At 36.9% G+C, this 26,625-nt stretch overlaps 2 protein-coding genes across 3 annotated transcripts; both read left to right on the top strand.

Annotated features, from left to right (window-relative positions):
- Window positions 1–221: 221 nt before the first annotated feature.
- On the top strand, window positions 222–24,146 carry LOC140165709 (uncharacterized). Of its 2 annotated transcripts, none has more exons than XM_072189019.1 (6): window positions 222–423; window positions 14,847–14,978; window positions 16,279–16,368; window positions 17,087–17,272; window positions 18,838–20,391; window positions 22,738–24,146. In XM_072189019.1, the coding sequence occupies exons 2-6, from the start codon at window positions 14,874–14,876 to the stop codon at window positions 23,299–23,301; spliced, it is 2,499 nt and encodes an 832-aa protein (XP_072045120.1). In that variant the 5' UTR covers window positions 222–423; window positions 14,847–14,873; the 3' UTR covers window positions 23,302–24,146. The 2 variants fall into 2 exon arrangements, with proteins under 2 accessions (XP_072045120.1, XP_072045119.1); XM_072189018.1 differs by lacking the exon at window positions 222–423 and adding an exon at window positions 2,110–2,185.
- On the top strand, window positions 7,469–9,487 carry LOC140165582 (uncharacterized). Its single transcript, XM_072188867.1, has one exon. It carries the CDS (start codon window positions 7,469–7,471, stop codon window positions 9,485–9,487), a length of 2,019 nt encoding a protein of 672 aa, XP_072044968.1.
- Window positions 24,147–26,625: the final 2,479 nt, after the last annotated feature.

The raw sequence follows: 26,625 nt of genomic DNA, 5'->3' as shown, positions 1-26,625 counted from the left end.
AAAAAGTAAAATAATTTTGCTTTGGCAATACCAACCCAATGGCGACGTCAAAAATGGCGATATCGTATCCGCCACCACGAACCGCGACGCCTCTCGAATAGCGAGAGAAGCGAGCACCGAGCGTATCTTAAAGTATAAGAGTGCAGCGCAGAGCCTGTGCTTGGTCGACACTTTATTATGCACCGACCTCTTCACCGAACCGTATGTTTTCAGTGCAAAGTGAAAATACGTGGCCGTGGTTGACTTTCGGTGCAAATGGGCGCCGTACCTAGTGATTATTATGTTCACTTTACTGTATCACGTTTTATATATTCATTTGAAACTGCTGCACCACGAGAAACATTTTGATATGAATAATTTGAACCTTTCAAACACAACATTGATTTTTTGAAGATAGGCATCGTCCGCATCGTACATCATCATGTAAGTATTTTTGAAGATAGGCATATTCGTACATGTAAAAGTAGCCTATTTTTTTCGAATGTACATGTTTTGCGTAATACTAGCCACGTGAATTTTTACAATCAGTTTAGTCAAGAACCGTGCTGAATTGGGGATATCAATACACATTATTATTGTTTTTATTTAGAAGACGGGGATATGATCAGTATGTCTACCTAATATTCCACGGGCCCAATAGGGGAGGTAGCGTTTCAGCACAGATGTGCTGTGGTGTCGATATACACATGTACGTTGATATTTTTATATGGGTGAAGACTTACAAGTAAGTCAATCACGGTCAATCGTGCGCCATGCAATTCAATAGAGTTGCTGAACTCCCCCGGTGAACTCCAGAGGCCAGTAACGTTTATAACACAATAATGATTGCCTATTTGTCGGAATATTTATTACACAGCTTCTTACACTTCTTACCTAGGGTGTGGTACTCGAAATTTACATCAATTATTCGTATATTCACTCGGCCGAACATGCAAATTGCAATACGGCGATCATAAAAAAAACCAGTTGTAGTTCATCTATGTATACTTTCAAATATACTGGTATCAACCTTTGTCAATTTAGAGTGTTTCGTAGCAAATTTAGTATCAAATTGGAGCTAACAAGATTCTGCACACGAACTGTGCACATGAAGGCACATGCATTAGGAAGCCCTGCCCCTGTGGTATAATGGCAACAAATTTGTTGAAATAATTAATAGCATACCGTATTGCGTTAGTTCATAAACTGTCATTTAATATAGTTTTATATTAAACATATTTATGATTTGCAAGTACTTGGAAAATTACAATGCTATTAGTCAATCTGAGTATTTCGTGATCCTAGCATCCTCTTTTTATGACATTTTTCAGTACATATCCACGAAAAAAGCATATTCCCAAAATTTCAGTTGATTCCGATTTTGCGTTTGCGATTTATGCATGATTATGTGTATTAGTACACTGCTCTATAGACAATACGTTGTAATTTCGTTCTGGTGCACCAGAACGAAATTCAAATTTCGCGATATCTTTGCTAAACGAATTAATCTGCAAGAAATATTTTGTACATAAACATTATGTAGCCAGAGTATTCCAGTGATATCAAAATATCAACTTTTTTTGAGAAAAGTGGGGGGGGGGGTGAGGCTGTGGATCACGAAATGCCCTTTTAACAGTGTGCTTCGGTTATATATATAAATGCGCTTTTAAATGCGCACGTGACCACCTGCGCGCTACCATAACAGCTTATAGACAGTAAGGGAACAAACCAAAAGATCGATGACGTCCTATATTTAAACGATACTAGTTTCGTTTAGGGGGCAGGGGGTAAAATACTCGATTACGTTTGTACAAACACATCGAGCTGAAGGATGTGTCATTATTATTATTTATGTCAAATTTTTCAACATTTCATTATTACGTTTCTGACAGGGAGGGACGGGGTCGGCTGAGAAAGGAAACTAGTTACGTTTATAGGGCGTCATCGATCTTTTGGTTTGTTCCCTAAGTCTCGAAGTGTCTTTCTACATATCGAGTGGTATTTCTATACATTTGAATGCAAAGGCGGCACAACATGAGATTGCTGTGCAGCAAAATTGTCTATCTAGGAATTGCAAAATGTGTAATAATTTTGCAATTCAATTAATACTTAAATTTGATGATATTTATCTACAGAGTTCCTATCCCTTTCTGTATGAGGATGAGGACGAGAATGCATGAGGATTTGGTCACGCTTGCTGGTCTTGGTATGTCGTGCCCATGTGTCACGTGCGCATTTATAAAAGCGCATTTATAGATATAACCGAAGTACACTATCCGTATTTATTCTTATAGACTAATCCAATTTCACGCATTCCTACACCTTAATGGCTGCCAAAGTTGGGTCCCCGTCGGCTTCATCTCACCTAAAATGTGAAATGATTCGGCCTTGGAGGGTATTTTAAACTGCATTCTATCACCTGTGCTACACGTAGACAAAAGAATAATGACAGTGTACAACCAAAAAGATTCTAACATAGAATTTTAAGCGGCTTTAATCAACCCAATTGGGCAGTCACTACACCAGTTTGGTGCATGCGGGGACCCGTCATGGCCGACCAAATCCTGACCATGACTTGGCTCGTTGGATTCGTCTATACATGCGAATGGCTCAAATGTAGAAAGCTACACAATGGCTCAAATGTAGAAAACTACATTATTTTGAAGCATTTAGCAGCAAAGATGATTGCAAACTAATACTTAAGTGCCTCATATCATCTGGCTCCAGAGAAAAAAACACAAACCTTTGTTCAATATCTCCCATTTCAAAATATTCGATCACTTTCTTAACTTTTCTAACTACGCGTACGCACATGACACATAATAATTGTATTGTATTGTATTGTATTATACTTTGAATTCACTTTCAAACAGTCGTCGCTATAAGATCATGTACATGTTTGGCGCTTACAAACAAGCACCAAAAATCACACAATAAAATATGCCCTTATTCCGTACACACACACCCTCACCCCCAAATGTCTGAGAAAAGGGTGAACATACATAAGTACACCGGCCCCATGCATTTACATATTAGGCGGGCCCTACTCGTACAGTCACGTATAATAACCCTCCATGGTGTTTAAAGGCCTAAACTTGAAAATCTTCCAGCTCCCGGGGGAGGGGCACTCAACACAAATGACCATACAGGTATGTTCCCCCGGAAAGTCCCCCCTTTTTGGATTTTGCAGCTCCGAAAGACCCCCTTTAATTGACCAAAATAGAGCTCCGAAAGACCCTTGATTTTGGTAATTTCTGCTCTAAAAGACCCAAAAATTTCTCATTCCTCATATTTCTGGGGTTTTTTTCAGACGATTTTCAACCAAAAATCCAAGAAAGACCCTTGATTTTGACTGTTCGCAGCTCCAAAAGACCCCGTTTTACTTGTTCGCAGCCCGGTTCGCAGCTCCAAAAGACCCCCTTTTACCGGTACGCCGTCAGCTCCCAAAGACCCACCACCTCAAAATTCCGGGGAACATATCCACCAAAACTTTTGATGTGCCCCCCCCCCCCCCCGGTTCCAGCTGCCCCTCCAAAGATGATGGTTGATGGTAAAAATGCGCGCGAAGCTCGTGCTAAATGTTTAAAAGTGTACAACTGATCTTCAAACTTTTAGGGCATGTATATGAGGGCTTGAGTATATTGATGTTTATGGCAATTGTGTACTTGAAGCAACTTACACATATACGGTATATGTGTCACGTTTAGAAACGGACAATCTCGTGCTAACAATAACATTGATAGTTAATGAAATACTGTTTATTACATTTCTAGTCATTACCCAGCAAACACAAAAAAATTCTTAAAACGTTTAAACGTTTTAATAACATTTAAATACCGGGTTATATAAAGATCATGAATACGTTTTTAAAATTGGTATTGTAAAATATTTCGGGCAAACATTTTTGCAAAATATTTTGTCAACAGTTAAATAACAGAATGTTTTGCATCACGTTTATGACTGGGTAATGACATGAATGTCATCAAAACCTTTTTGTACCATTTATACCATGCGACATTAAAACCTTTTCTGTAAAACGTTGCATGTTTGCTGGGTACTTATCTGAAGCCTAAATAATATGCGAAACCCAAGTGTCACCAAGTGTCACATTTAGACATCTTTAGATCCCTGTAGGTGTTACATTTGAGTCCCAGAGACATAACGTACTTTGGACCTCTGGATGCCAAAAAACCCATTGATTGATTAAATGTTGATTAAATAACAATAAATTAATTAATTAATTAATTAATTAATTAATCATCCATTCATTCATACATTATTCATTAATCAATTAATTATTTATATTAAATAATTATTTATTTAATTAATTAATTAATTAATTAATTAATTACTGCAAACCATAAAAGCCGGTTGAAGCCCCTTAGTTATAACGTCATTGATGTGAATTGAGATGAAAAAAATAAACTTGAACTTGAATTTGAATAAGGTATCCCCGGAAAGGTGTCAAATGATAGAGAAAATTGTAATAAATATAATCAAAACATCATTCTTCACCAGAGTGGCATTCCTCATAAAACCCGGGTCAATATTCATATTTTGCGTCTTCACTACATTACCTATACTGCGCCAATAAAGTATCCTTACAGTTGGAAAAATAATCACAATTTCAAAACTGAACAATATTTGGGTAAATTTGTTTTTTTAATAGATGCACTATGTAATCCTGCACATTAGGACACCACATTGAAACCAATGTGACTTCAAGAAGCAAAGTTACAAGCATTTGATTAGACGATGGTCCAGTTTTAAAAGTGACACACTGGCCTATTCAAAACTCCACAGACTAGACATCTGATTTGAGAGTGGTGAATGGCTAATTTATGCGTTTGGCTTTAATTTAAAAACAAAAGGAATAAAAGAAAACTGAAACAAAAGAACTGACAAATAAAATGAAAGTTATGAAAAATATAGAGAAGTAAAAACTGAAATAAAACTGTTTTAAATAACGCTTCATTGAAGAAACTGTGTTGTCTCTTTGTTTCGCTTGTTGGAATCTTTTTACGCCTTGTATAGGCCAGTTTGTCACTTTTAAAATTGGACCCTCGTCTATTCAATTGCTTGTAACTTTACTTCTAGAGGTCACATTGGATTCAATGTGGTGTCATAATGTGCAGGATTAGATAGTGCATCTATTAAAAAAACAAATTTACCCAAATATTGTTCAGTTTTGAAATTGTGATTATTTTTTCAACTGTAAGGATACTTTATTGGCGCAGTATACATTACATACATGTACTAGTATCCGAAAACAAAACCAAATTGTGACCCCGGGATATCACCATTGCACATCAGACAAAAACCGGTGTTGCAGATCTAATGAAGGTGAACTTTTTTTATTGTAATGAACCCTGGCAAGTAGAAAAAGGGAATTCACCCAAATTGCCTTTGTGTTCGTATTTAAGATTAATGACGGTCGGTGGTACAGATTTCACGCGAATACAAGTGACGTGACCCGAAAATTTTTCAAAAGATTGGAGGATTGCTAGACTCTCAACTATAAATCTCTATTGTGTCAACAGGGTCTGATCAACACGTTTCATTCTCTTGAATTTTATTTGAAAGAAACATTAGTAGCCTATATACATACTTCACAGTTTCTATGGGGACATTGTATAGGCCTATAGCATTTTATGTGGACCTGATATATCAGCAAGGGGCAAGGGGCAGCAAAAATTAAGGGGCAATGAAGGGGCGGCCAAAAGATTCAATTGCTTGTAACTTTACTTCTTGAGGTCACATTGGATTCAATGTGGTGTCATAATGTGCAGAATTAGATAGTGCATCTATTTTTTTTTTAATTTACCCCAATATTGTTCAGTTTTGAAATTGTGATTATTTTTCCAAGTGTAAGGATACTTTATTGGCGCAATATAGGTATAATAACCAGGTACAATAACCACACCAAATCTTTCCGTCACGAGCGCTATGAAAAGGAAACCGAACTTTCAAAGTATATCTGGCGCTGTAAAAGAAAAAAAAATCTCATGGGAAATTCTCAGTAGCGTAGCCAGCGGGGGGCAGGGGGGGCAGAGTGCCCCCCCCCGACAAAAAAATGAAAGAAAAAGTGCCCTCTGACAAAAAAAATGAAAGAGAAAATCAGGAGGGCAAAGGAAAAGAAAAGGGCAAGGAGCCCTTTTATAGCAAAATTCAGCGCCAAAATAGAGTAAAAAACAAAAATTTTCCGCGCTACGCTCGCACATTGTAACAATAAAGCCCTTTTTTAGCCGGATAATGGGCGAAAATAGTGTACAATACCATTTTTTTCGCGCTACGCGCGCACAGCATCCCAATAAGGCCCTTTTCGGGAAGCTCGAAGACATACAGTCTCTATGTATTGTATGATGCAACTGCAATTTTTTCGTCTGTGCCCCAAAATTTTATTTTGCCCCCCCCTGACCAAGAAAGCTGGCTACGCCCTGGAAATTCTCAAGTATTCTAATACACATAGGCGCAGTTCAGGCCAATACAATCTTTGTATGGAGGAAAACTTCACATCTTGTACTCATGGTAATAGACACGATTCAGAAGAAGTCCCAATCAATAGGCGTCCCAGCAAACACAAAACGTTTTCGCCATCATTCGCAAAAGGCTGTAAAAGGTTGTCAGAAAACGTTTAAATGTCGGGTTGTATAAAGAGTACATCAATGGTATAAAACGTTTTCGTAACATTTGTTGGTAATTTGCTGCACAGCAAACACAAATGTTTTACAGAAAACATTTAAATGTCGGGTTATATAAAGGGTATAAAAACGTTTTAATAACATTCCAAAAACATTCTTGAAAACTTGATACAAAACATTCTAAACAGAATGTTATTTTGGGGTTGAAAAATATTGTGCAAAAAGTTTGCCCAAAATATTTACAATAACTTAGGCTTGATTTTGGATTGCCAAATCCAAGGATACTCACATATTTAGACTTTCGCCATCTTGGCTGATGGCTTCTTCAGAATGACCACTGGGGATCCACTTTTCCCGCGGGATTGACCGCTGTTTCCGGCGATTTTCGCATCCCTAGGTTGCTGAGTTCTTATAAGTGGATCGTATACGTGATCAAGAGAGTAACTACCGATGTCCCGGTTGACTGTTTTATCCCCCCGCCTTCTGATCCAAATTGCTTCTCTGATGAGTCTTGTTTGCTGGTTTCCATCTTTCTCGAGTAGTTTAGGCTCTTCCCAGTTGATGACATGATTTTCAATGGCAATGTGGTCAGTTAGGCGGGGGGATAAAACAGTCAACCGGGACATCGGTAGTTACTCTCTTGATCACGTATACGATCCACTTATAAGAACTCAGCAACCTAGGGATGCGAAAATCGCCGGAAGCAGCGGTCAATCCTGCGGGAAAAGTGGATCCCCAGTGGTCATTCTGAAGAAGCCATCAGCCAAGATGGCGAAAGTCTAAATATGTGAGTATCCTTGGATTTGGCAATCAAAAATCAAGCCTAATTTATATTTCCAATCCTACAAATGCATCTATTCCATGAGTTGAGAAGTCGTTACGGTCAACACGCAGTGAAAAGTATACGTGATCTGGAGAGTAATGATCGTAAACTAGTCCGTTACCAACAACATTTGACGTTTACCCACCGATGTAAAGACAAAGAGATAACACCGTCAAGTCTAAAGTTAAGATGTCCGATTAACACGGAAAAAGCCAAAAATATTATCCGCCGAGCAGAAAAAGAACTTATTAACGAGCGCATACGAGTAATACACAACAAAGTTAGAAATCTAAAAAAGAAACAAGAATGTCAACAAAACGTTCTAGAAACACTGAAAATTCCGGACCCGGAAGTGAGACAACACGTAGATAAACACGTTGAAAACAACCGTAAACATGAGGAAGAAACGACGAAAGAAAGGCACAAGAAGAAGATCAATTGGCTTCTAGAAAAGAAGGAATTAGCAGACAAAAATAAGGTCAGTACAGAGCTGGATTTGAGTGGCACGCAACTAAAAAAGTGGAGAGAAAAATGGGTAAAAAACATATCAGATCAAGACCTCACCGACCCACAACAAAAATTGTTGTCGCGAGGATTGGGATTTGCTGTAGCGGTAGATCATATTCCACATGATGATTTCATCGTCGCGTGTGAGACAGCATGCACCAAACTAAGTATAGAGGAAGCCCAAAACCTTCGCATGGAAGTTGCTGGTACATTAAAATCGGCTAATTTACCAAAACCCAACATTAGTAAGGATGAGAAAGTGGCACTTAGAGAGTTGCAAAAATCAAAAGACCTGCTCATAATGGGAGCCGACAAAGGTAAATGTACCGTGGTACAGTCAACACTTGATTATGAAAAGAAAGTTAAGACCATGTTGAGTGATGAACGCACGTATGAGAAATTAAAAAAGGACCCAACACAAGTGTACAAGAGGAAACTTCTGGGGTTACTTCAGAAGTTAAAAAATGCCAAGAAGATTGAGGAAAACCAATACAGACTCCTGTATCCAACAGCAGAGACCATACCCAGGCTCTATTGTACAACAAAGATACACAAGGAGGGCAACCCTATCCGCCCGATAGTGGACTACATGGGTAGCATCGGATATCAGACATCTAAAGCGCTGGCTGAAATTTTGTCACCGATAGTGGGTACCTCGGAGCACCACGTTGTAAACTCAAAACACCTTGCCGAGGAGTTGTCTGGAGTGCTTGTAGAGGAAGACGAAATATTTAACAGCCACGATGTAGTTTCGTTGTTCACAAATACACCAATTCAGGAGACAATGGAAATCATAAGAGAGAGACTTGAAGAGGACACATCATTGAAAAATAGGACACTTTTAACAGTCAATGACATCATGGATTTACTAGAATTCATTTTAACTACCACATACTTCACGTTCAGAGGGGTGATCTACCGGCAAAGATTCGGCGCAGCAATGGGTAGCCCCGTTAGTGCAATAATAGCTAACTTGTTCATGGAATGGTTGGAGAAGAAGGCCATCGCCACCGCACCATTGGAATGCAAACCCCGCCTATGGCGTCGCTATGTCGATGACGTGTTGGAAATCATCAAGAAAGACACAACAGAACAACTTACAGAACACCTGAACGGAGTAGACACCACGGGCAACATCAAGTTCACTTACGAGGAAGAGCAGAATGGCAAGATCCCTTTCTTAGACACTCTCATTGTGAGAAAGGAGGATGGTAGTGTTAAACTGTTGGTCTACAGAAAGAAAACCCATACCGATCAGTACCTGAACTTTGATTCACAGCACCCTCTACACCAGAAAATCGGCGTCGTCAGAACTCTACTAGACAGAATGCATACCATCGTTACAGAAGACAAAGACAAAGAGGAGGAGGAGAGTAGGATTAAGAAGGCAGTATACAGTTGTGGATACCCCAAGTGGGCTTTTGACAAAGCAAAAAACAGGTGGAAGCGAAAGCAGATTTGGATAAGACCAAAAGAGAGCGTAAGAACAGCAAGCAGGACACAGAAACTAAAGGCATGGTGGTCATCCCGTATGTAGAAGGCCTATCAGAGAAACTTCAGAGGATCTTCCGAAAACATAAGATCGCTGTCGCCATGAAGCCACACAACACGTTGAAAAGGTTACTTGTACACCCAAAGGATAAAGTTGATACTATCAAGACCAGTGGAGTTGTGTATGAAATTGGGTGTAAAGGATGTGACAAGTCCTACATTGGCGAGACGGGGCGTCCGTTTGGAGTCAGACTCAAAGAACATCAGAAAGACGCTGAAAAAGTCGCTGATAGAAAGTATACAAGAAAGAATAGATCTGTGTCAACAACTGAACTTAACAAATCGGCGATAACTGACCACATTGCCATTGAAAATCATGTCATCAACTGGGAAGAGCCTAAACTACTCGAGAAAGATGGAAACCAGCAAACAAGACTCATCAGAGAGAAGCAATTTGGATCAGAAGGCGGGGGGATAAAACAGTCAACCGGGACATCGGTAGTTACTCTCTTGATCACGTATACGATCCACTTATAAGAACTCAGCAACCTAGGGATGCGAAAATCGCCGGAAACAGCGGTCAATCCCGCGGGAAAAGTGGATCCCCAGTGGTCATTCTGAAGAAGCCATCAGCCAAGATGGCGAAAGTCTAAATATGTGAGTATCCTTGGATTTGGCAATCAAAAATCAAGCCTAATTTATATTTCCAATCCTACAAATGCATCTATTCCATGAATTTACAATAACGTTTTTAAAATGTTTTCACGACCTTTATATAACCTGACATTTAAATGTTATTAAAACGTTTTGTAAAAAACATTTTAAGAACATTTCTGTGTTTGCTGGGTGCTAATATTTTAACATATGTTATTTAAGTGTTGACAAAATATTTAGCCAAAAATGTTTGCAAAAAAATAGTTTACAATGACATTTCGAAAACATTTTAAAAATATTGTTGTAGTGTGTTTTCATACAAAACGTTTTATAACGATTTCATGACCTTTATATAACCCGACATTTTAATGTTATTAGAACGTTTTTACCTAAACCAAAACCCAAAATATAACTAATTTAAAACGTTTTTGTGTTTGCTGGGGTAATGAGCTCGTATCTAAATGCCATGGTAACCATCAAACCGCCCGACCGATCCCTGCCGAAACACACGCAAAAAAAAAAAAGAAGCAAAAAAGATCTTTGTTCCCAAGCATTAATTGCCAACTCCGAGTAGCACAAAATGCTTAATTAACGTGTATTTATTTAATGGTACCTGGAAAAATTCGTGTCGCACACATTGAATTATAATGTTCACGAATGCTTTAACTTTAACTTCTATTTTAATTTCTTGATTTGCAGTAATTAATTAATTGATAATTAATTATTTAATTTTTTAATTAATTAATTATATTAAAATAAATACCGTAAAACCTCGTCTATAAGCACAGTGTTTTTGATGAAAGCTAAATTAATACTATACATGCGTAAATATGCCAATGCAATAGATTGGTCTTACAATAATACTTGTTTGTATATGCTTGGATCTGTAATTCCATAATGGCGCAAGGATTAATTTAGCTTTCATCAGAAGCTCTCTATATGCTTGTAGACGAGGTTTTACGGTACCTTAAAAGCGCAAGATTACATGGGTGTCAAATGTGACTAACCATCAAAATTTGAACTTATTGTAAGAAAGAAATATTGACCAATATTTATATAATATTGAATGGCTTTGAATGTGATACAAGAATATATTGCACGAGATAGAAAAATATTGCACGAGTACAAGAATGTGAGAATAGTTTTTCTAAAATCAAATTATTTAATCTCTTACTTCCAAACTTTTCAAAATTTCCAGTGATATACTTGACCATTTATGTTTGCAGTATTAGAAGAGCCTCGTCCGTTGAATTCACCATTACCCACTTTTTTTTTGCAGTATTATCTTTTTCTAGTTAGATATTTATTTCCAGAAATTTTATTTCTTAAAACCATTATTATGAAACTAAAAAACTAGGAACTTAATTATGAAACCTTTTAATTATGAAGACTACTTTAATATTATACAATTATCACCACATTATGAAATTAGCACAAGTTAAAAGATTTTTAGGACATATTTACATGCAATATACTCTGTGGTTGGAGATACCTAGGTTACATTCTTGTACGGGGTATGAACTCCTGGGTCGGAGTTTGGGGTTTCGTATGCGGTTAGTTTTTTTTTTTTCAATTTTCAAAAAGTTAAAGGACATCTCCCCAGTGTCGGATTTAAGCTCTCAGCAAGTCAGCAGTTGCTGACAGGGCCCCCTTGGTTTCATGACTTGCGGGCCCCTGCCTTTTCTTTTCAACAAGTAGTTCCACATCATCCCAGGTCAATTATTTTATCAAAACAACAAAGCGAAACAATATATTGATAAGTAAAGTAGGTAATGGGGATACGCATCCTGCACAAGAACAAATAAACACAATGGGGAACGATTGCTCGCTACAAGAGGAAACTGAATATATTTAATAAGAAAGAGTGAACAGTTTAACCAACCCAAAGTGTTACAATTAAACATGACAACAAATAAACACAAATCCCGACCGGCACACAACCCAACTTGAAAAAAAAGCAAGGGAATGTGCCGGCATGGGAATCGAACCCACGACCACAATCAATATATTGATAACAAAGGTACATATCAAATATAATATTTGGGCACATGGAGCCCACACAAAAATAGATATAAATAATGAAAATTATATATCTCAGGGGACCAAAAGTAAATGTCCTAGTCAAAATTTGAATAATATTTTACAGAGGTCCAAAGTACGTTATGTCTCTGGGACTCAAATGTAACACCTACAGGGGTCTAAAGATGTCTAAATGTGACACTTGGTGACACTTGGGTTTCGCATATTATTTAGGCTTCAGATAAGTACCCAGCAAATATGCAACGTTTTGACAGAAAAGGTTTTAATGTCGCATGGTATAGGGGCCTACATAATAACCCGATATTTAAATGTTATTAAAACGTTTGGAATAAACGTTTTAAGAACATTTTTGTGTTTTATTATACTATCAATGTTAGCACGAGATTCTAAACGTGACACATATATATTATGTGTAAGTTGCTTCAAGTACACAATTGTCAAAAAGATATCAATATCCTCAAGCCCTCATACATGCCCTAAAAGTTTGAAGATCAGTTACAAGTACACTTTTAAATATTTAGCACGAGCTTCGCGCGCATTTATCTTTACCATCAACCATCATCTTTGGAGGGGCAGCTGGACGATTGTCAAGTTTAGGCCTAAAAACTCCATGGAGGGTTATTATACGTGTCTGTACGAGTAGGGCTCGCCTTTAATAATTCAATTAGTTCAATTTTATACAATTTTAGATACAAAGAATTAAAAAGAATACAATTAAATGAAAATCATGGGCACCAATTAGAGGTGCAATAACCGCTCTTGTTCTTTGTAAGCGCCACTTTGATGTACATGGTCTTATAGAGGCCTTGCATGTGACGTATCACCCCGTAAATATGGCGGACTACTCAAATGCATTCAACAAAAGCATGATTGCAATCTACCGTGACAGTTCGTCTCACACACATAACCAAGGAGGTTAGATATAGAAAGGAGAGGGAATAGATTACGTAACGCATATTGTTCCTTTGTGCCTATTAGAGTTTCCGCCAAGCTATTCACCGAGAGGTACCTTTTGTTTGGGACAAAGGGCTTCCGCCATTAAATTGGTAACTGACCTGACAGCGTATTAACGCTATATAGGCAGGCCACTGTCATTAAGTGATCAAATGAAAGTCACGTGAAAGCGTTTACATTGACGAGAGGTACCTTTTGTTATAATACCACACAAGGGTGTGCTCGAGTTGTCGCATACACACAAAAACACACTTTAGCGTCGACATAGAATTATTGACCGCCCATCTTAATTTAGGCGCCTCATTTAAATAAATTCAATAGAGTTCCTGATAGATTACCCGTAACAACGTGTCATTGCTGCCAGGTATATAGGTCTATCTGTGTCACTTTCTATAATTAACTACTTCGCAGCTATTATGTTGTTATCATGGTTATATAGGCCTGTTCAATAAAATCAAATGGATTTCTTTATATCACGAATATCCATTTTAAAAGCCAGGTCCAATTGAGGTAGTGGAGGAGGGTCGAGAGGTGAAAAGAGGAGAAGCGGATGGGTAATCGAGATTGTAGGGGAGGGGCGGAAGACAAAAAAGAAAGGAGGAGGGGGAGAAAGAGAGCGATGCAGTCACAGGGCTCTAAATTACATAGGCGTAGATCGGGGAGGGGGGAGTTGGGGATAAATTCCACCAATATTTTACCAGGGGGGTGGTCGATATAATCACCCCCCCCCCCCCTGACGCCTGTGTATTGGTTTCTGTCCAAATTAACCTCATATTTGGTAATTTTAGCCACAAAATGCCATTTTTAGCGCTTCGCGCGAATTAATTCCACGTTTGTCCCATATTTCACCAGTTTAGTTTCAATAGGCCTATGCTAAAATTTTCCCGCGCATTTGTACCATAAGGTTAACTGTACTGGGTACTTAACCCCCCATGTCAAAAATAAAGCTACGCCACTGCTTAAGTGTGTGCATAAGAAAGAATTAGTGCAGAGAAAGGAAAAAAAAGGAATGAATAAAGAAATTTATTATTATTATTATAGAATCTAAGCATATAATAGCACTAGACAGCCATTTAATGATGCCAAAACCTTAATACGTTACGTAATTAAAACACCCAGTCAGATATATTTCACACCTGCCAAACACATGTCACCCAATTTCGATAACTGGACGTTGAATGTACACTCTCATGAATATTGATTGGCAACATTTTCCAATATGTCAGCGCTCAAATCGGACACAATAGAACAATAGACCCTTCAGTGCGTTGCACATAACGACCATACTGTTTGAAAGTGAATTCAAAGTAATACACTATTACAATACAATTATTCTGTGTCATGTGCTTACGCGTAGGTAGAAAAGTTAAGAAAGTGATCGGATATTTTTATATTTATTATTTATTATTATTATTATTATTATTATTATTATTATTATTATTATTATTATTATTATTATTATTCAAAGTAATACAATATGATACAATACAATTATTCTGTGTCATGTGCTTACGCGAAGTTAGAAAGGTTATTATTATTATTGTTGTTGTTGTTGTTGTTGTTGTTGTAGTTATTATTATTATTGTTGTTGTTGTTGTTGTAGTTATTATTATTATTGTTGTTGTTGTTGTTGTTGTTGTTGTTGTTGTTGTTGTTGTTGTTGTTATTATTAAATTATTATTATTATTATCATTATTATTATTATTATTATTATTATTATTATTATTATTATTATTATTATCGCTGTTGTTTTTTAGTTGCAGTAAGGTGGTTGACGTAGCAAAATGGTCAACAAACAATTGATAGCAGCTGCTCTCGGTGTATATGTTATTTGCATTATCATTGTTTTGAACTTCTGGATGACGAATACCTACACGTACACTAATCAGGTAATAAAAAGAAAGAAAGAAACACGAGAAAACAAATATAAACCTTAGTATTAATAAAATATATTTCTCATGTTGATGGGTTTAAAAATACCAAAATATATATGTGACCGTACACTACGAGTGCGCCGTAAATTTCTCCCCCGGTCAATTTAGTTTTATTTCATGTTTAGAAAATATATATCATAAGCTTTAAAATGGTATATCATTTTACTTCAAACGATATCCAGAAGCAGGATTATGGTTTGTTGAACTTTGCTCCTTCAACAAAATAGTACCTTTTTCGGTTCTACATGCGTCTCATTTTTCACATTGCTGGTAATAAATATCAAACAGTCATAATTGGCGGTCATTTCAAATCATCCCCAAGTCAACGAGGCCCTCTCTTGTTAATTGTTACTTAAACATACCTAGACAAAATACAATACTTTGTAACCCACCACTTGACAGGATTTAGCCAAAGCAAATAAAGACCAGAGCTATTTAAAAATTCTATTGAAACAGGTAGAAGCTTATTATCCTCTTCAACAATATGATTATTGATTGGTTTAAAAGATGTTTGACTAGCGCTATTAAAATCAGATACTTGCCGCACCAACTTGAGGAAGCTATGAATACGACCTTCATGCACATTTTACACTATAACTCAGAATACAATTTAGGACATTTACGGCTCATTCGTCGTGTACGGTCGCATATACCAAAAGATATTTACCAATAACAAGTGTGATGATACCAAGCAAAATGCACGATACAAGGAACCAAAATGGTTTGGTGAGTAGCTCAGGACAAAGAGAAGAAAAAGCATAATTGTTCTGAACTACACACTTACAAACATAATAAAAAAAGACCTTGTTGATGACATTGGCAAAATGAAAGTTTCTACAAACCACTTAAAGGCCCTTGCAGTGATTTGCTCATCCAGACGATCGTTATTTTGGTACCTTTGTTACTGTCATAGATGGGCTAACATAGCCTGCTAGCGGTTCAGCCGAAAGCCGTGTATTTAAGACAAAATAAGGCATTTATACATGAATCTGTAATTTACACAGAAATTATATAAAATAGCTACATGTATTTGAATGAGGCTTCAACTTTGACAATACTGCAGTTTTCTTTGTTTTTTGCCAAATTTTTAATTTCAAAAATACCAAATGACAATTTGAATGACTTATCCCTAACTTTTAAGCATTTTTTTTAAAACTTGCGCTGGAATCACTGAACGGGATTTTAAATGGTTAAGATATATTGATTTACATATTTATTATATAATTTATTCATATTCAATTTCAATTATAAATAGGATCATCATACTGGGTGGTTCAGAGTTCAATTCCACGCCGCCAGCAATGCACATGACATAAGTGCTACCTTCAGGGGTGGTAATGTTTCGGTGAGTTCATTATTTTTTAATAAATAAATGACCACATCTGAAAGGAAGTCTCCGGCAATCACAACATTATGCCTTATATGTAAGAAAAATAATTGTCAATCACGTGGCTTTATTTAAAACAAACTCATAATGACCATAAAAACGAATAAAAACACCCGTCTCTCAACACACGGTTTTCAAAATTCCCGGGTGCCGAAATTGTCGAGTGCAATGACGTCCCAGTAATACAATGAAGGTTGACGACAATTGAGCACAAATAACCATTACGTCATTGCACTTAGACAATTTCGGCCCGGGAATTTTGAATATCGCATGTTGAGAGCCGACTGTTTTTATTCGTTTTTATGGTCACCATGAGTTTGTTTTAAATAAAACCACGTGATTCGTGCTTGATAATTATTTTTCTAATAATTATATATAAGGCATAATGTTGTGATTGCCGGAGACCCCCTTTAAGGCTGCATTCACATTGAAGTATACTCTATACGGTATACGGTATTCGCTATACACTCATTCGATCAGGCTGAGTTCACATAGGAGTATGCTAGCTATCAGCCTGATCGAATGAGCATATATCGTATATTGAATACCGTATACCGTATACAGTATACTTCTATGTGATCGCAGCCTAAACACGACGTGCTTCGATGCTAGTATAGATTAGTACGACATCCTAACATAAACTAATGTCGATTCTTTTTTCTTTGATATGTAAAAGGCTTTTGATTCAGATAAAACTTGTACCATTCCACGATTTGACGACGACTCCGAGCCTCCATCATATGTAACCTGCAAGCGTATTAAGCCTTACAGAAGTTCTTGTGATACTGCTAACAAACTCTATCATTCTGAATCAACTCCGACTTGCAATCATCAAAAATCTTATGACATCTGCCGAATACAAGTGAGTTTTTTATCTTTTTTAAATCAAGCTGCAATAGAGGTTATCCACGTTACTCATGTGTGAGTAACAAAAGGCGCTGCAGCGCGCTGGTGCCCGTAGTATTCCTCATTCAAACCAATTCAATGCACGACCTCTGAGTTACTTGCATGACGTAGGCGGGCTATTTTGAAGCACTCATGGTTGCACATGCAGGTACTTCTTTTGAAAATCCTAAACTCCTAAACAAGGTATAGCAGTCGCTGATAGGATATACGGTATACGGTATTCGCTATACGAAATACGCTCATTCGATCAGGCTGAGTTCATATAGAAGTATACTATGTGAACTCAGCCTGATCGAATGAGCGTATTTCGTATAGTGAACAGCGAGTATAGGTCAGTTTACCAATTTTCTAATCAAATTTACCCACATATGGTTTAGTTTTAAAATTAGGACGGTATACGCTGCACTAAAATCGAACACGCACGATTCCCACTATACTATACTATACGCAGGTATATGGCCTTTTCGAATAGTGCCTTCTTAGGGATGTGACCCGGTACTATGAAATCACCTTGCTCGATTTAAGCTATACGCGTGCACCTGCAAAACGTGCACCGTATACCCGAATAGTATACTTCTATGTGATCGCAGCCTTATAGAACACGGATAACCTCTATGGGTACAGCATCAGGTGGTTTGCTTAAACAGAAATACAGGATATCCCAGAAAAAATACCGGGTGAATGAATTTGAACATAAGTCGAAAAATTGGCATCAGAATCCAAAAATTTAAAACCCATCTTATTATGCATCTTATTATGTTAGTTTTTCTTGAATCGGTTGACTGATTGCGAAGAAATGGGCAATTGCATAAAGCATGCGTTTTAATTCACTTCATTCCAAGTTTGACGTTTAAAAGAACAACACAATGCACACTAGTCAATGGGCTTTATTTTGTTCGGTGAATCCTTTATGTTCTTTTTAAACAACCTGTTTTGCAAACATTTAATTAGGTTTTGTTCAAATTTGAAAAACTGCATGATATTGATAATGAAACATTACTTGTAAGATGATGCTCAGTACTTGTAAATATAATTTTATCAGCTTTTATTTATATTTTTTACTTTGGCTTATGTCAGTATGATTGTACTACGTATTTATAAAATCGCATGTGACCCATGGGCACGACATACCAAGACTAGCAAGCATGACCAAATCCTCGGGACATTGAAAAGGATATAGGAACTCTTTAGATAAATTAGCATTAATTGAATAGCAAAATTATTAAACATTCCGAATTTGTAACATGTTATCAAAAACAACATTTTGAAAGTATTTGCCGACGGAAACGTCTACAATATAAACACAAAGTTGAACAAAATGGAAACTTTTGCTGCACAGTAGTCTCGTGCTATTTACCACCTTTGCATTAAAATGTACAGGAAGACCACCCGCTATGTGGTCACGTGCGTATGTGGTCACGTGCGTATTTATAAATACGTATTGATAAATATAGTCCAAGCATACTGTATCTGAATTGTTTTTTTTTTCTTTGTTTTTTTTCTACTTCTTCTTCAAAATAGAGCAATGGTAACTCGCATCTGGTGAACTGTAGCAACAACATTTGTGTGAAGAATATATATTTAGGCACAATCAATCGTACAGATGGACATATGCAGTGGAAGACCCAGATAAACCTCGCTTCTTTGGAAGATTCTATCCGTAATATCATCGACAAACACAAAGATACCGAAAACTATGGTTTCTGCTATGTTCAATGCACGCTCAAAGACGAAACGAACGCATCCCAGCTTCTATTGGTGCCGAAGAACTTCTCACATATTACATGTAATGAAGGTAGTGATTGTAGAGACTCCATCAACATTAACGTGATATGGCTGGATTCCACGTCTCACAGTCACTTCTACAGGTCATTGCCTAAGTCTGTTGAAGCGTTACGTGAAATCAAATCCAACCAGGATGCGTATTTATTCAGTTATAACTTGATGCAGGCAATGCACGGCGCCACCATTGTTAATACAGTAGCACTCACTTCAGGAAAGGTAGAGGATCGTAAATATCTGATTAAGAAGAGTATTCCCATTGGTAATCTCTTTGATATGTTTAAACGTAAAGGCCATCATACGACATGGATTGATGATCTTTGCTGGACATGGAGTATGGGTGGCTGTCCATGTGGTATTCCAAAATTTGTGGGAATGCCGACTTATAGAAAGAACGATACCACCGGTGTGTGGAAATTAATGCAGCAAAAATTATTGGAAAAGGGAGTTGATAACATCGGTATATCATTAGCTAACTGTGAAATTATGAAAGCTAACAATATATGGAACCCATTGAAAGGCCAATATGACCATACTGCTATATGTTACAATGGACAGTACCAACCAGATTATATACTTTCTTACATTGAAATGTTACAGACACAATTGAATTTAGTGAGAAGACCCTCTTTCAAGTGGTTAGATCTAAATACTGCACATGAAGCCACTGGACGTCGTATCCAAACATTAGATGGAAGTTTCGCAAAGTTTATCAAGTTCCTAAGTCGACAAAAAAACACGTTTACACTTATATTTGGAGACCACGGTGTCACATATGGCACATTTGTACAACAGACAACGGAATCTAAGATAGAAATGTCTCATCCTGTACTGTTTGCGCTTGTTTCGAATGATTTAAAAGAGAAGCTTGGCGTTGACAAAATGAGAGCATTAGAAATTAATCAAGACAGGCTGGTCAATATTTTGGATCTGCGACATACGTTATTAACATTGGTTCCTGGCATTAGCAAGAAAAGTCTTGCTGTTGATAAAAAGTTTGATACGCATCCAAATGGGTTGTTTTATCCAATAGATCCAAAGAGATCATGTAAATCCATGGGGATAGCACCAATGTTTGGTAAATGCATCTGTGCAGAAGGGCGTATCAATTATGGATTACAAAACAACACAAAAGTAGTAACAATGGCAGATTTCGCTATGGGACAAATAAATAATAAGATCCAAAAAGCATTTATGAAGACTAAAGAAAGTAAGACTAAGAAGATTGGTTTTGGGTTCTGTCAACGACTTGTTGGAAAATGGATTTCTGAAGTACAGGAAACGGTTATTGAGGTAAGTATAGCTTATCCCCTATTTGCGCGAAACAAGGACATGATTTTAAGATGCGCTTGATAATACAAATCAACCAAACTAGTTTCTGGTCACATATTTTTATGGCCATCATCAGAGTAAACCATAGCTTATATTTGTTGTGATGCAGTAGCCATAGGCTTATGCATAGACAAACTCAATTTTGACCCTTTGACTTAAAACTGTGGCCACATTTGTAATTTCAATTCTTTTTCATTCATTTTTTACCGAATACCCTGAGAAAGACGATTGTTAACAATTTCCTATAACAATATGAAACAGATTTTTCAATTTTGAGATATGAAACTTTGAAATTGGGTTGAGTTGTTTTTGGACCACCCTGTATAACACTAACACTAAAACCATAACACTAATCCTTACCATAACACTAGCCCTAAACACAACCTTAACTCCAACTACCGGTATAACCCTATGCTCATTCATACTACACCAGGCACAAAATGAAACTTGTCAGTTATAGTCATCCTTGCTGTTAAACCAGATAATTTTGGTTTATTCTTAAATATGCATTTTGTTAATTGGACTTTGCTTTCTCATTTGACACCCTGTTGGTGATAATCGAACAAGAATTGACCAAGATAGACTCTAAATTAGAAAGACTTAAAATTTAAATCTTAGTTGAGACTTAAAATTTTTTAAAGCTTTTTTTAAGCTTACCTATACACATAATATAATTTATAAATTTGTAAGCTTATTTCCATGAAGGATCACACTCGGACACAGTGACACTGGAATATCACTGGCACTGCAGACTATTGCTTGAACTTTATGAAAGAAGTAGTCCTGACTTGGTATTACTCCCGTGAATAGACGTATTGCTTGATAAGAAGTCACACGGACTTGTATTTAATATCGATATTTTGAAATAAATCCCAGATATGCTTAAAAGTAAATCTTAAAGGACTTGAATATTAAATCCAATGGACTTGCATTTTTAAATCCCTGTGGGACTGAAATTTATAAAACTTTGTAAAGACTTATTTTAATCCTATATTGATTGGTCCCTAACTACAGTCTCTGAAAGTTTTAAAAGTAAGTCTTTTGGATTTGAATTTAAATCCCTGTAATTTAGAGTGTATGCATCTCCAAACCCTCAAACCTCCAAATCAAAAGTTGTAATTTCAACGATTTTCAATGGGAACGCATCGTTGTATTACACCATGTACACGCAAGCACCACGGGCCAATAAGGCAAAAAAAAAGTTGTTTGTTTGTCCTCCACCGCCCGCTCCTCAGATGAAGGCCTGACCAATTTTTTTTTTTCCAATTATGTTTTTTTTAAATAAAAATAAGTAAAATTCAAATTTTTTTTCCAGATTTTGGAGTATCTCTTTCATGGTTGAAAATTAATAAAAGTCCACCACTATGACATGAACACAAATTATAACTTTTAACTGCATATTAAAGAAACAAAATGGGTTTTTTTTAAGTCACCATGAATGATTGTAGCATTTAGCTCTAGCAAGGTCCAGAAATACGCCAAATCCGAAAAAAAAAAAAAAAAATCCGCCCGCCCGCACGTCCTCTTTCAAAGCTGTGGAGGACAAACAAACAATTTTTTTTTGGCCTAATCGCAATAAAACATGCAATTTAACAGGCACAATGAATCGTTAAAATTGTCACTTTTTGCTTTGGGGTTTGAGGGTTTGGATGCGCATATCTTGGTCAATTCTTGCTCGATTTTCACGAACAGGGTGTCAAATGAGAGAGAAAAGTCCAGTTAACAAAATGTATATTTCAGAATAATCCAAAATTATCAGGCTGTTGAACAGCAAGGATGACTATAACTGACGAGTTTCTTTTTGTGCCTGGTGTATTCAAACTATCTCACCACCACCACTAAACACACCCACCGGTTTCCCTCGTACACACACCTGATACACCTCACATTCATCCATCCCACCAACCCCACCTCCCCAGGATCCACAACATGTTCATCTCTCAGGGCACAGTTCTTTAACCCCAATATATTTGCACATTCATTGGATGACCTTTGAAATATGGGTACAAACACTCATACTCTGCAACTTGAGGTCAAATTTTGCACTATGAGTGTTTAATTGAGGTTATTGAACTATGCCATTGGGATGAGGCCATTGTGGTCCATAGTGTGCCTCAACGCCACCACAAAACACACACACCGGTCTTGATCCCTCGCAAACTGCATACACCTCACCTTCACCCCATCCAACGAAAATCCACATCCCCATTAAATTTGATGAGACAACAAAGCCTGCATTGTAATGTAGACTGTTCTTACATTAAACTTCGGAAAATTCTATTTTCTTAACACCATTTATTTTTTCAGAATATCACAATAACGGAGATGAATATCCACATATCACCCGGAACCAATGCTCCACAGTCATCAGACGAGTTTAGAGTTGTCATCCATGAGTCTTCACCCACCTCAGACATCAAAAAGAAAACTTTGATGACACTTACCCATTATCAAAGAATAAGTACATTCGCCGTATATGACAAATGCAAAGATCCTATTATTGATGGTACTCTCTGCGTTTGCTCACTATCTGAGAAAACTGATGAGACACAGATGACTAAGTATTGGCATCAGATACCACACATTGTATTCGACCATCCATCAACGGTGCTTAGTTTAAATGATTGTTTGTTCTTATATGAACGTCGAACGCATTTTGGGTTGGTTTTAGAGGCATCATGTGACTGCCGTAATAAGACTTTTCAATTAAAGGTTGCAATAGTTGATCAGGTGAATGTGGTGTATTCACAATTACCTCCGATAACGACCGATATTCGATCAGGAATGATGTCTTTTGTAGCGGCTTTTCACCAACATGATCCTATGCAGAGTTGGATTTTGGACTATGATGTACAGTTTAAGGAAAAATAAATTTCAGACTCTGGAAACTTGTATGAATTTTAACTCTAATAGTCCAATAGGAATTTAAGCTACGAGGCCCCCAAAAAAGGTCATTGTCTCGAACTATTTGCAAAAAGTCAAGTGCTATAATTTTTTTAAACAAGCTCTGCAGACGCTGTGTCTATGTGTGGCAGTAGTAGCCAACTTGGTCAGTGTGTGGTGCTTAGGGGTCAGAGTGATGCCACTTAAGGGATGAAATCAAAACTCGACCGGTCAACCGCCCGCTTTCCATTGTTTAGAACAATAGCAACCGGACAGAACCGCCCGGGACCGGCGATTGACCGCCGGTCGAGTTTTGATTTCGTCCCTAACATGTGTCTAGACTCTAAGACTAGGTACCTTCAAAATGTATCTTTTACAAGATTTGGTGCTAAGGTGACTTTTATGCATTTGTGCGTGTGGCATTTGTTGATCGTATGACAACAATTGAATAGCATTTAGTGGAAAAGGGTTATCAAACATAGTCAACCCTGCTCAAATTTTGCTTAAACCATACAATGTATTTTATAGTAGGCTTATACTGCATTGACATTTACTTAAGGGCTGGGGTATGAACGTTTGGACAGTATTTATTGTGGGACATTAGAGCACATCAGACATATCGAATTGCATTCTGAATACGGAGAATGTCCTTCTGATATCAAATAATTTTGATTTTTTGAAATTCGCAATGTAATACACATTTTATGGCAAATGATTAAAAATTGATATTTTTGATATTTAACCGTACTCGAAGTAAACTTTATAAATCTGATGATTTATACTTAAAGTGTATGTAGGTGGGATGAAAAGCCGACAATCAATTGAAAATTTTGACCTTTCGTATTGAAGATATGAATTTTTTTCCCAAAACACACACAAAAAATAGGTCTTTTGGGTGAAAAATCCATATCTTCAATATGAAAAGTCTAAATTTTCAATTGATCGTCGGCTTTTCCTTCCAGCTACATACACTTTAAGAATATATCATTAGATTTATAAAATTTACTTCGAGGACTGTTATATATCAAAATGTGAAAATAACAAATTTTAACAATTTGTCATAAAATTTGTATAATAAAAAAAAAAAAAAAAAATGAAAATTATTTGATATCAGAAAGACATTCTCCGTATTCAGAATGCAATTCGATATGTCTGATGTGCTCTCATGTTCCTTAAAAAAATACTGTCGAAACGCTCAAAACGCTCATTCCCGATCCCTTAAGCTGTTCAGCCTATTGAAATTTACTGTACTTATTTATGGCAGTAACCTACATTACTGATGACAAATTCAGTTGATAGTGTGGCAGAAACCTGGTAGCGAGCGTCTAAGGCAACTTGGTGATATGACGTGGGCGTGCGGCCAATCCGCACAGTCTTATGAATACTAGTCACACTAATGAGTCAGACGAAGGAGTCGGATATATGTCATATGGTCATTGTTCTCATCATTTATTAGTGTTCTGGGCTGATCCAAGTTATCGGCTGGGAGCGGTAGTAGTGGTTATTGATACAGAGAGAGAGGTATGTCTTGACCAACCTGCCTCGACGGTCTCAGGGTACGGAAGAGCCAAGAATGATCGAGCGCACCGGTTTATATACCCTGATATCACGTGACCCGAAATAACTGAAGGGCGCCATCTCTCTTCTGAATCCATTTTCGCTAAAATATTAATTCGTGATATTTGGGTATATTGATAGGCGTGTGCACTTCCTAATTGTTCTTTCATTATTCTATATATTTATATTAAATGACATTTTGAGTGTCTTGTACATGTGGAAGTCTTTTTTTTTGTATTGGCCAACATCCAGCCATTACCTTTTATTATCAGTATTTAGTATTATCCCACCCCCATTCCCTCACATTTTTGGTGAGCTTGACTCATTTGTTCCAATTGTTTGACATTATACGCATTCACCGAAACATGGTTTAGGTCATCTGAGGACGCAGATCTCATCGATCTCATTGATTATTCAAACCAAAATTGTATCAAGCCAGGAGGAAGAACTGGCGGAGGGGCGTCTCTTTTCATCCATCCTAAACTCCATTATCATTCTGCTTCAAATCGCACTTTCTCATAATATACTGCTCCCAAAACATGGAATGCTCTCCCAAAGTCTGCCATATCCACTTTGGAGGTCTCTCAAAACTCAGTTATTTATGCATTAATTGTCTTTTTATTACTGTTCCTGTTGTTTATTGTGTTTCCAAGCGCATCGTTCTTGATGTAGATGCGCTATATAAATGCCTGTAATGTAATGTGATTAGACATGATTTAAAAATTCATTGAATTCCTTAAACTCACCCCGTCTCCTATATACAGTATTTAACATTCAAACAGTACCTCATCAATGGATATTTACATGATGATGTTTAAAGTGCTTTCTCCTGCATGATAGATTTAGGCCATACATGCGCTGCTTTAGTTCGCATTGTATGCTGCACTGTTTGTCTGTCTTTATGTTTGTCTGTCAATGGCATTCATATAATTTGGTTAGTTTGCTTTGTATCTTATTCATACCCAACCCAACGATAACATTTGCAGCTTAATTTATTACTGGTTTATACCTTCCTTCTTTTAAGTTTTATCTGACATGTGATGCAACATTCAACATTTATTTATGTCTTTTTTTATCAAGTATACGTTCATAATCATGTAACCTTATAAATATTGAATACTGTATTTATGCTATAGACTTGTCTGTAAACATTAAAGTATTATTTTTTAATATTAATAATAGTATCTCAATTTATTGTAAATTATTTGGCATTGCTTTTTGTATATTGCTACTAATCGTATTACAAAATGTTTTCTCTGTACTATATTATTTATGTGTGTTGAGATGAAAATAAAACTGAAATGAACTGAACTAGTCATAAGTATTAAGAAAATGTATAGTCTTACTAGGATGTAAAATTTCTGATTTATTTTGTCAAATATTTGACTCTTGGGGATCAAAAATGTTAAGTAATAAGTAAAGATATTAAAATAAATGCTCTGAATTTGACAAAAGAGTTGTTCTACAGTCAACGGGGACACAACATTTGGCCTTCTGGCATGAAGTCCGAAGATGTTGAGTCGATCACGTACAGCTTGGTCAGAAAGTTCCACCCCTGTGGTATTGTGGAATGCTTCTCGCAGTTGGACTGCGGTATGAAATCTGTTTCTGGCAGCTAAAATTCGCAGATAACGGTCTTAGGCTGGTGTTGTCAACCTCCGACGACCTTGTCCAGGTCTTCTGCCACACTCTCCTGTTTGTCAAGACCTACCAAAAGTATGTTACAGATAAATTGATTCCGTACAGTTTGATACC

Source organism: Amphiura filiformis, chromosome 12 (genome assembly GCF_039555335.1).
Source record: "Amphiura filiformis chromosome 12, Afil_fr2py, whole genome shotgun sequence".
Lineage (NCBI taxonomy): Eukaryota > Metazoa > Echinodermata > Ophiuroidea > Amphilepidida > Amphiuridae > Amphiura > Amphiura filiformis.
Note: the sequence above shows the minus strand (reverse complement) of the source record. Positions and strands in the feature narration are given on the sequence as shown.

Bases quoted from the DNA above. Each gene is read 5' to 3' on its own strand.
- LOC140165582 (XM_072188867.1), top strand. From the start codon at position 7,469: ATGCATCTATTCCATGAGTTGAGAAGTCGTTACGGTCAACACGCAGTG.
- LOC140165709 (XM_072189019.1), top strand. From the start codon at position 14,874: ATGGTCAACAAACAATTGATAGCAGCTGCTCTCGGTGTATATGTTATT. The intron at 16,369-17,086 runs GTGAGTTCATTA...GATATGTAAAAG, and splicing joins TCAGGGGTGGTAATGTTTCG to GCTTTTGATTCAGATAAAAC. The intron at 20,392-22,737 runs GTAAGTATAGCT...TTATTTTTTCAG, and splicing joins TACAGGAAACGGTTATTGAG to AATATCACAATAACGGAGAT.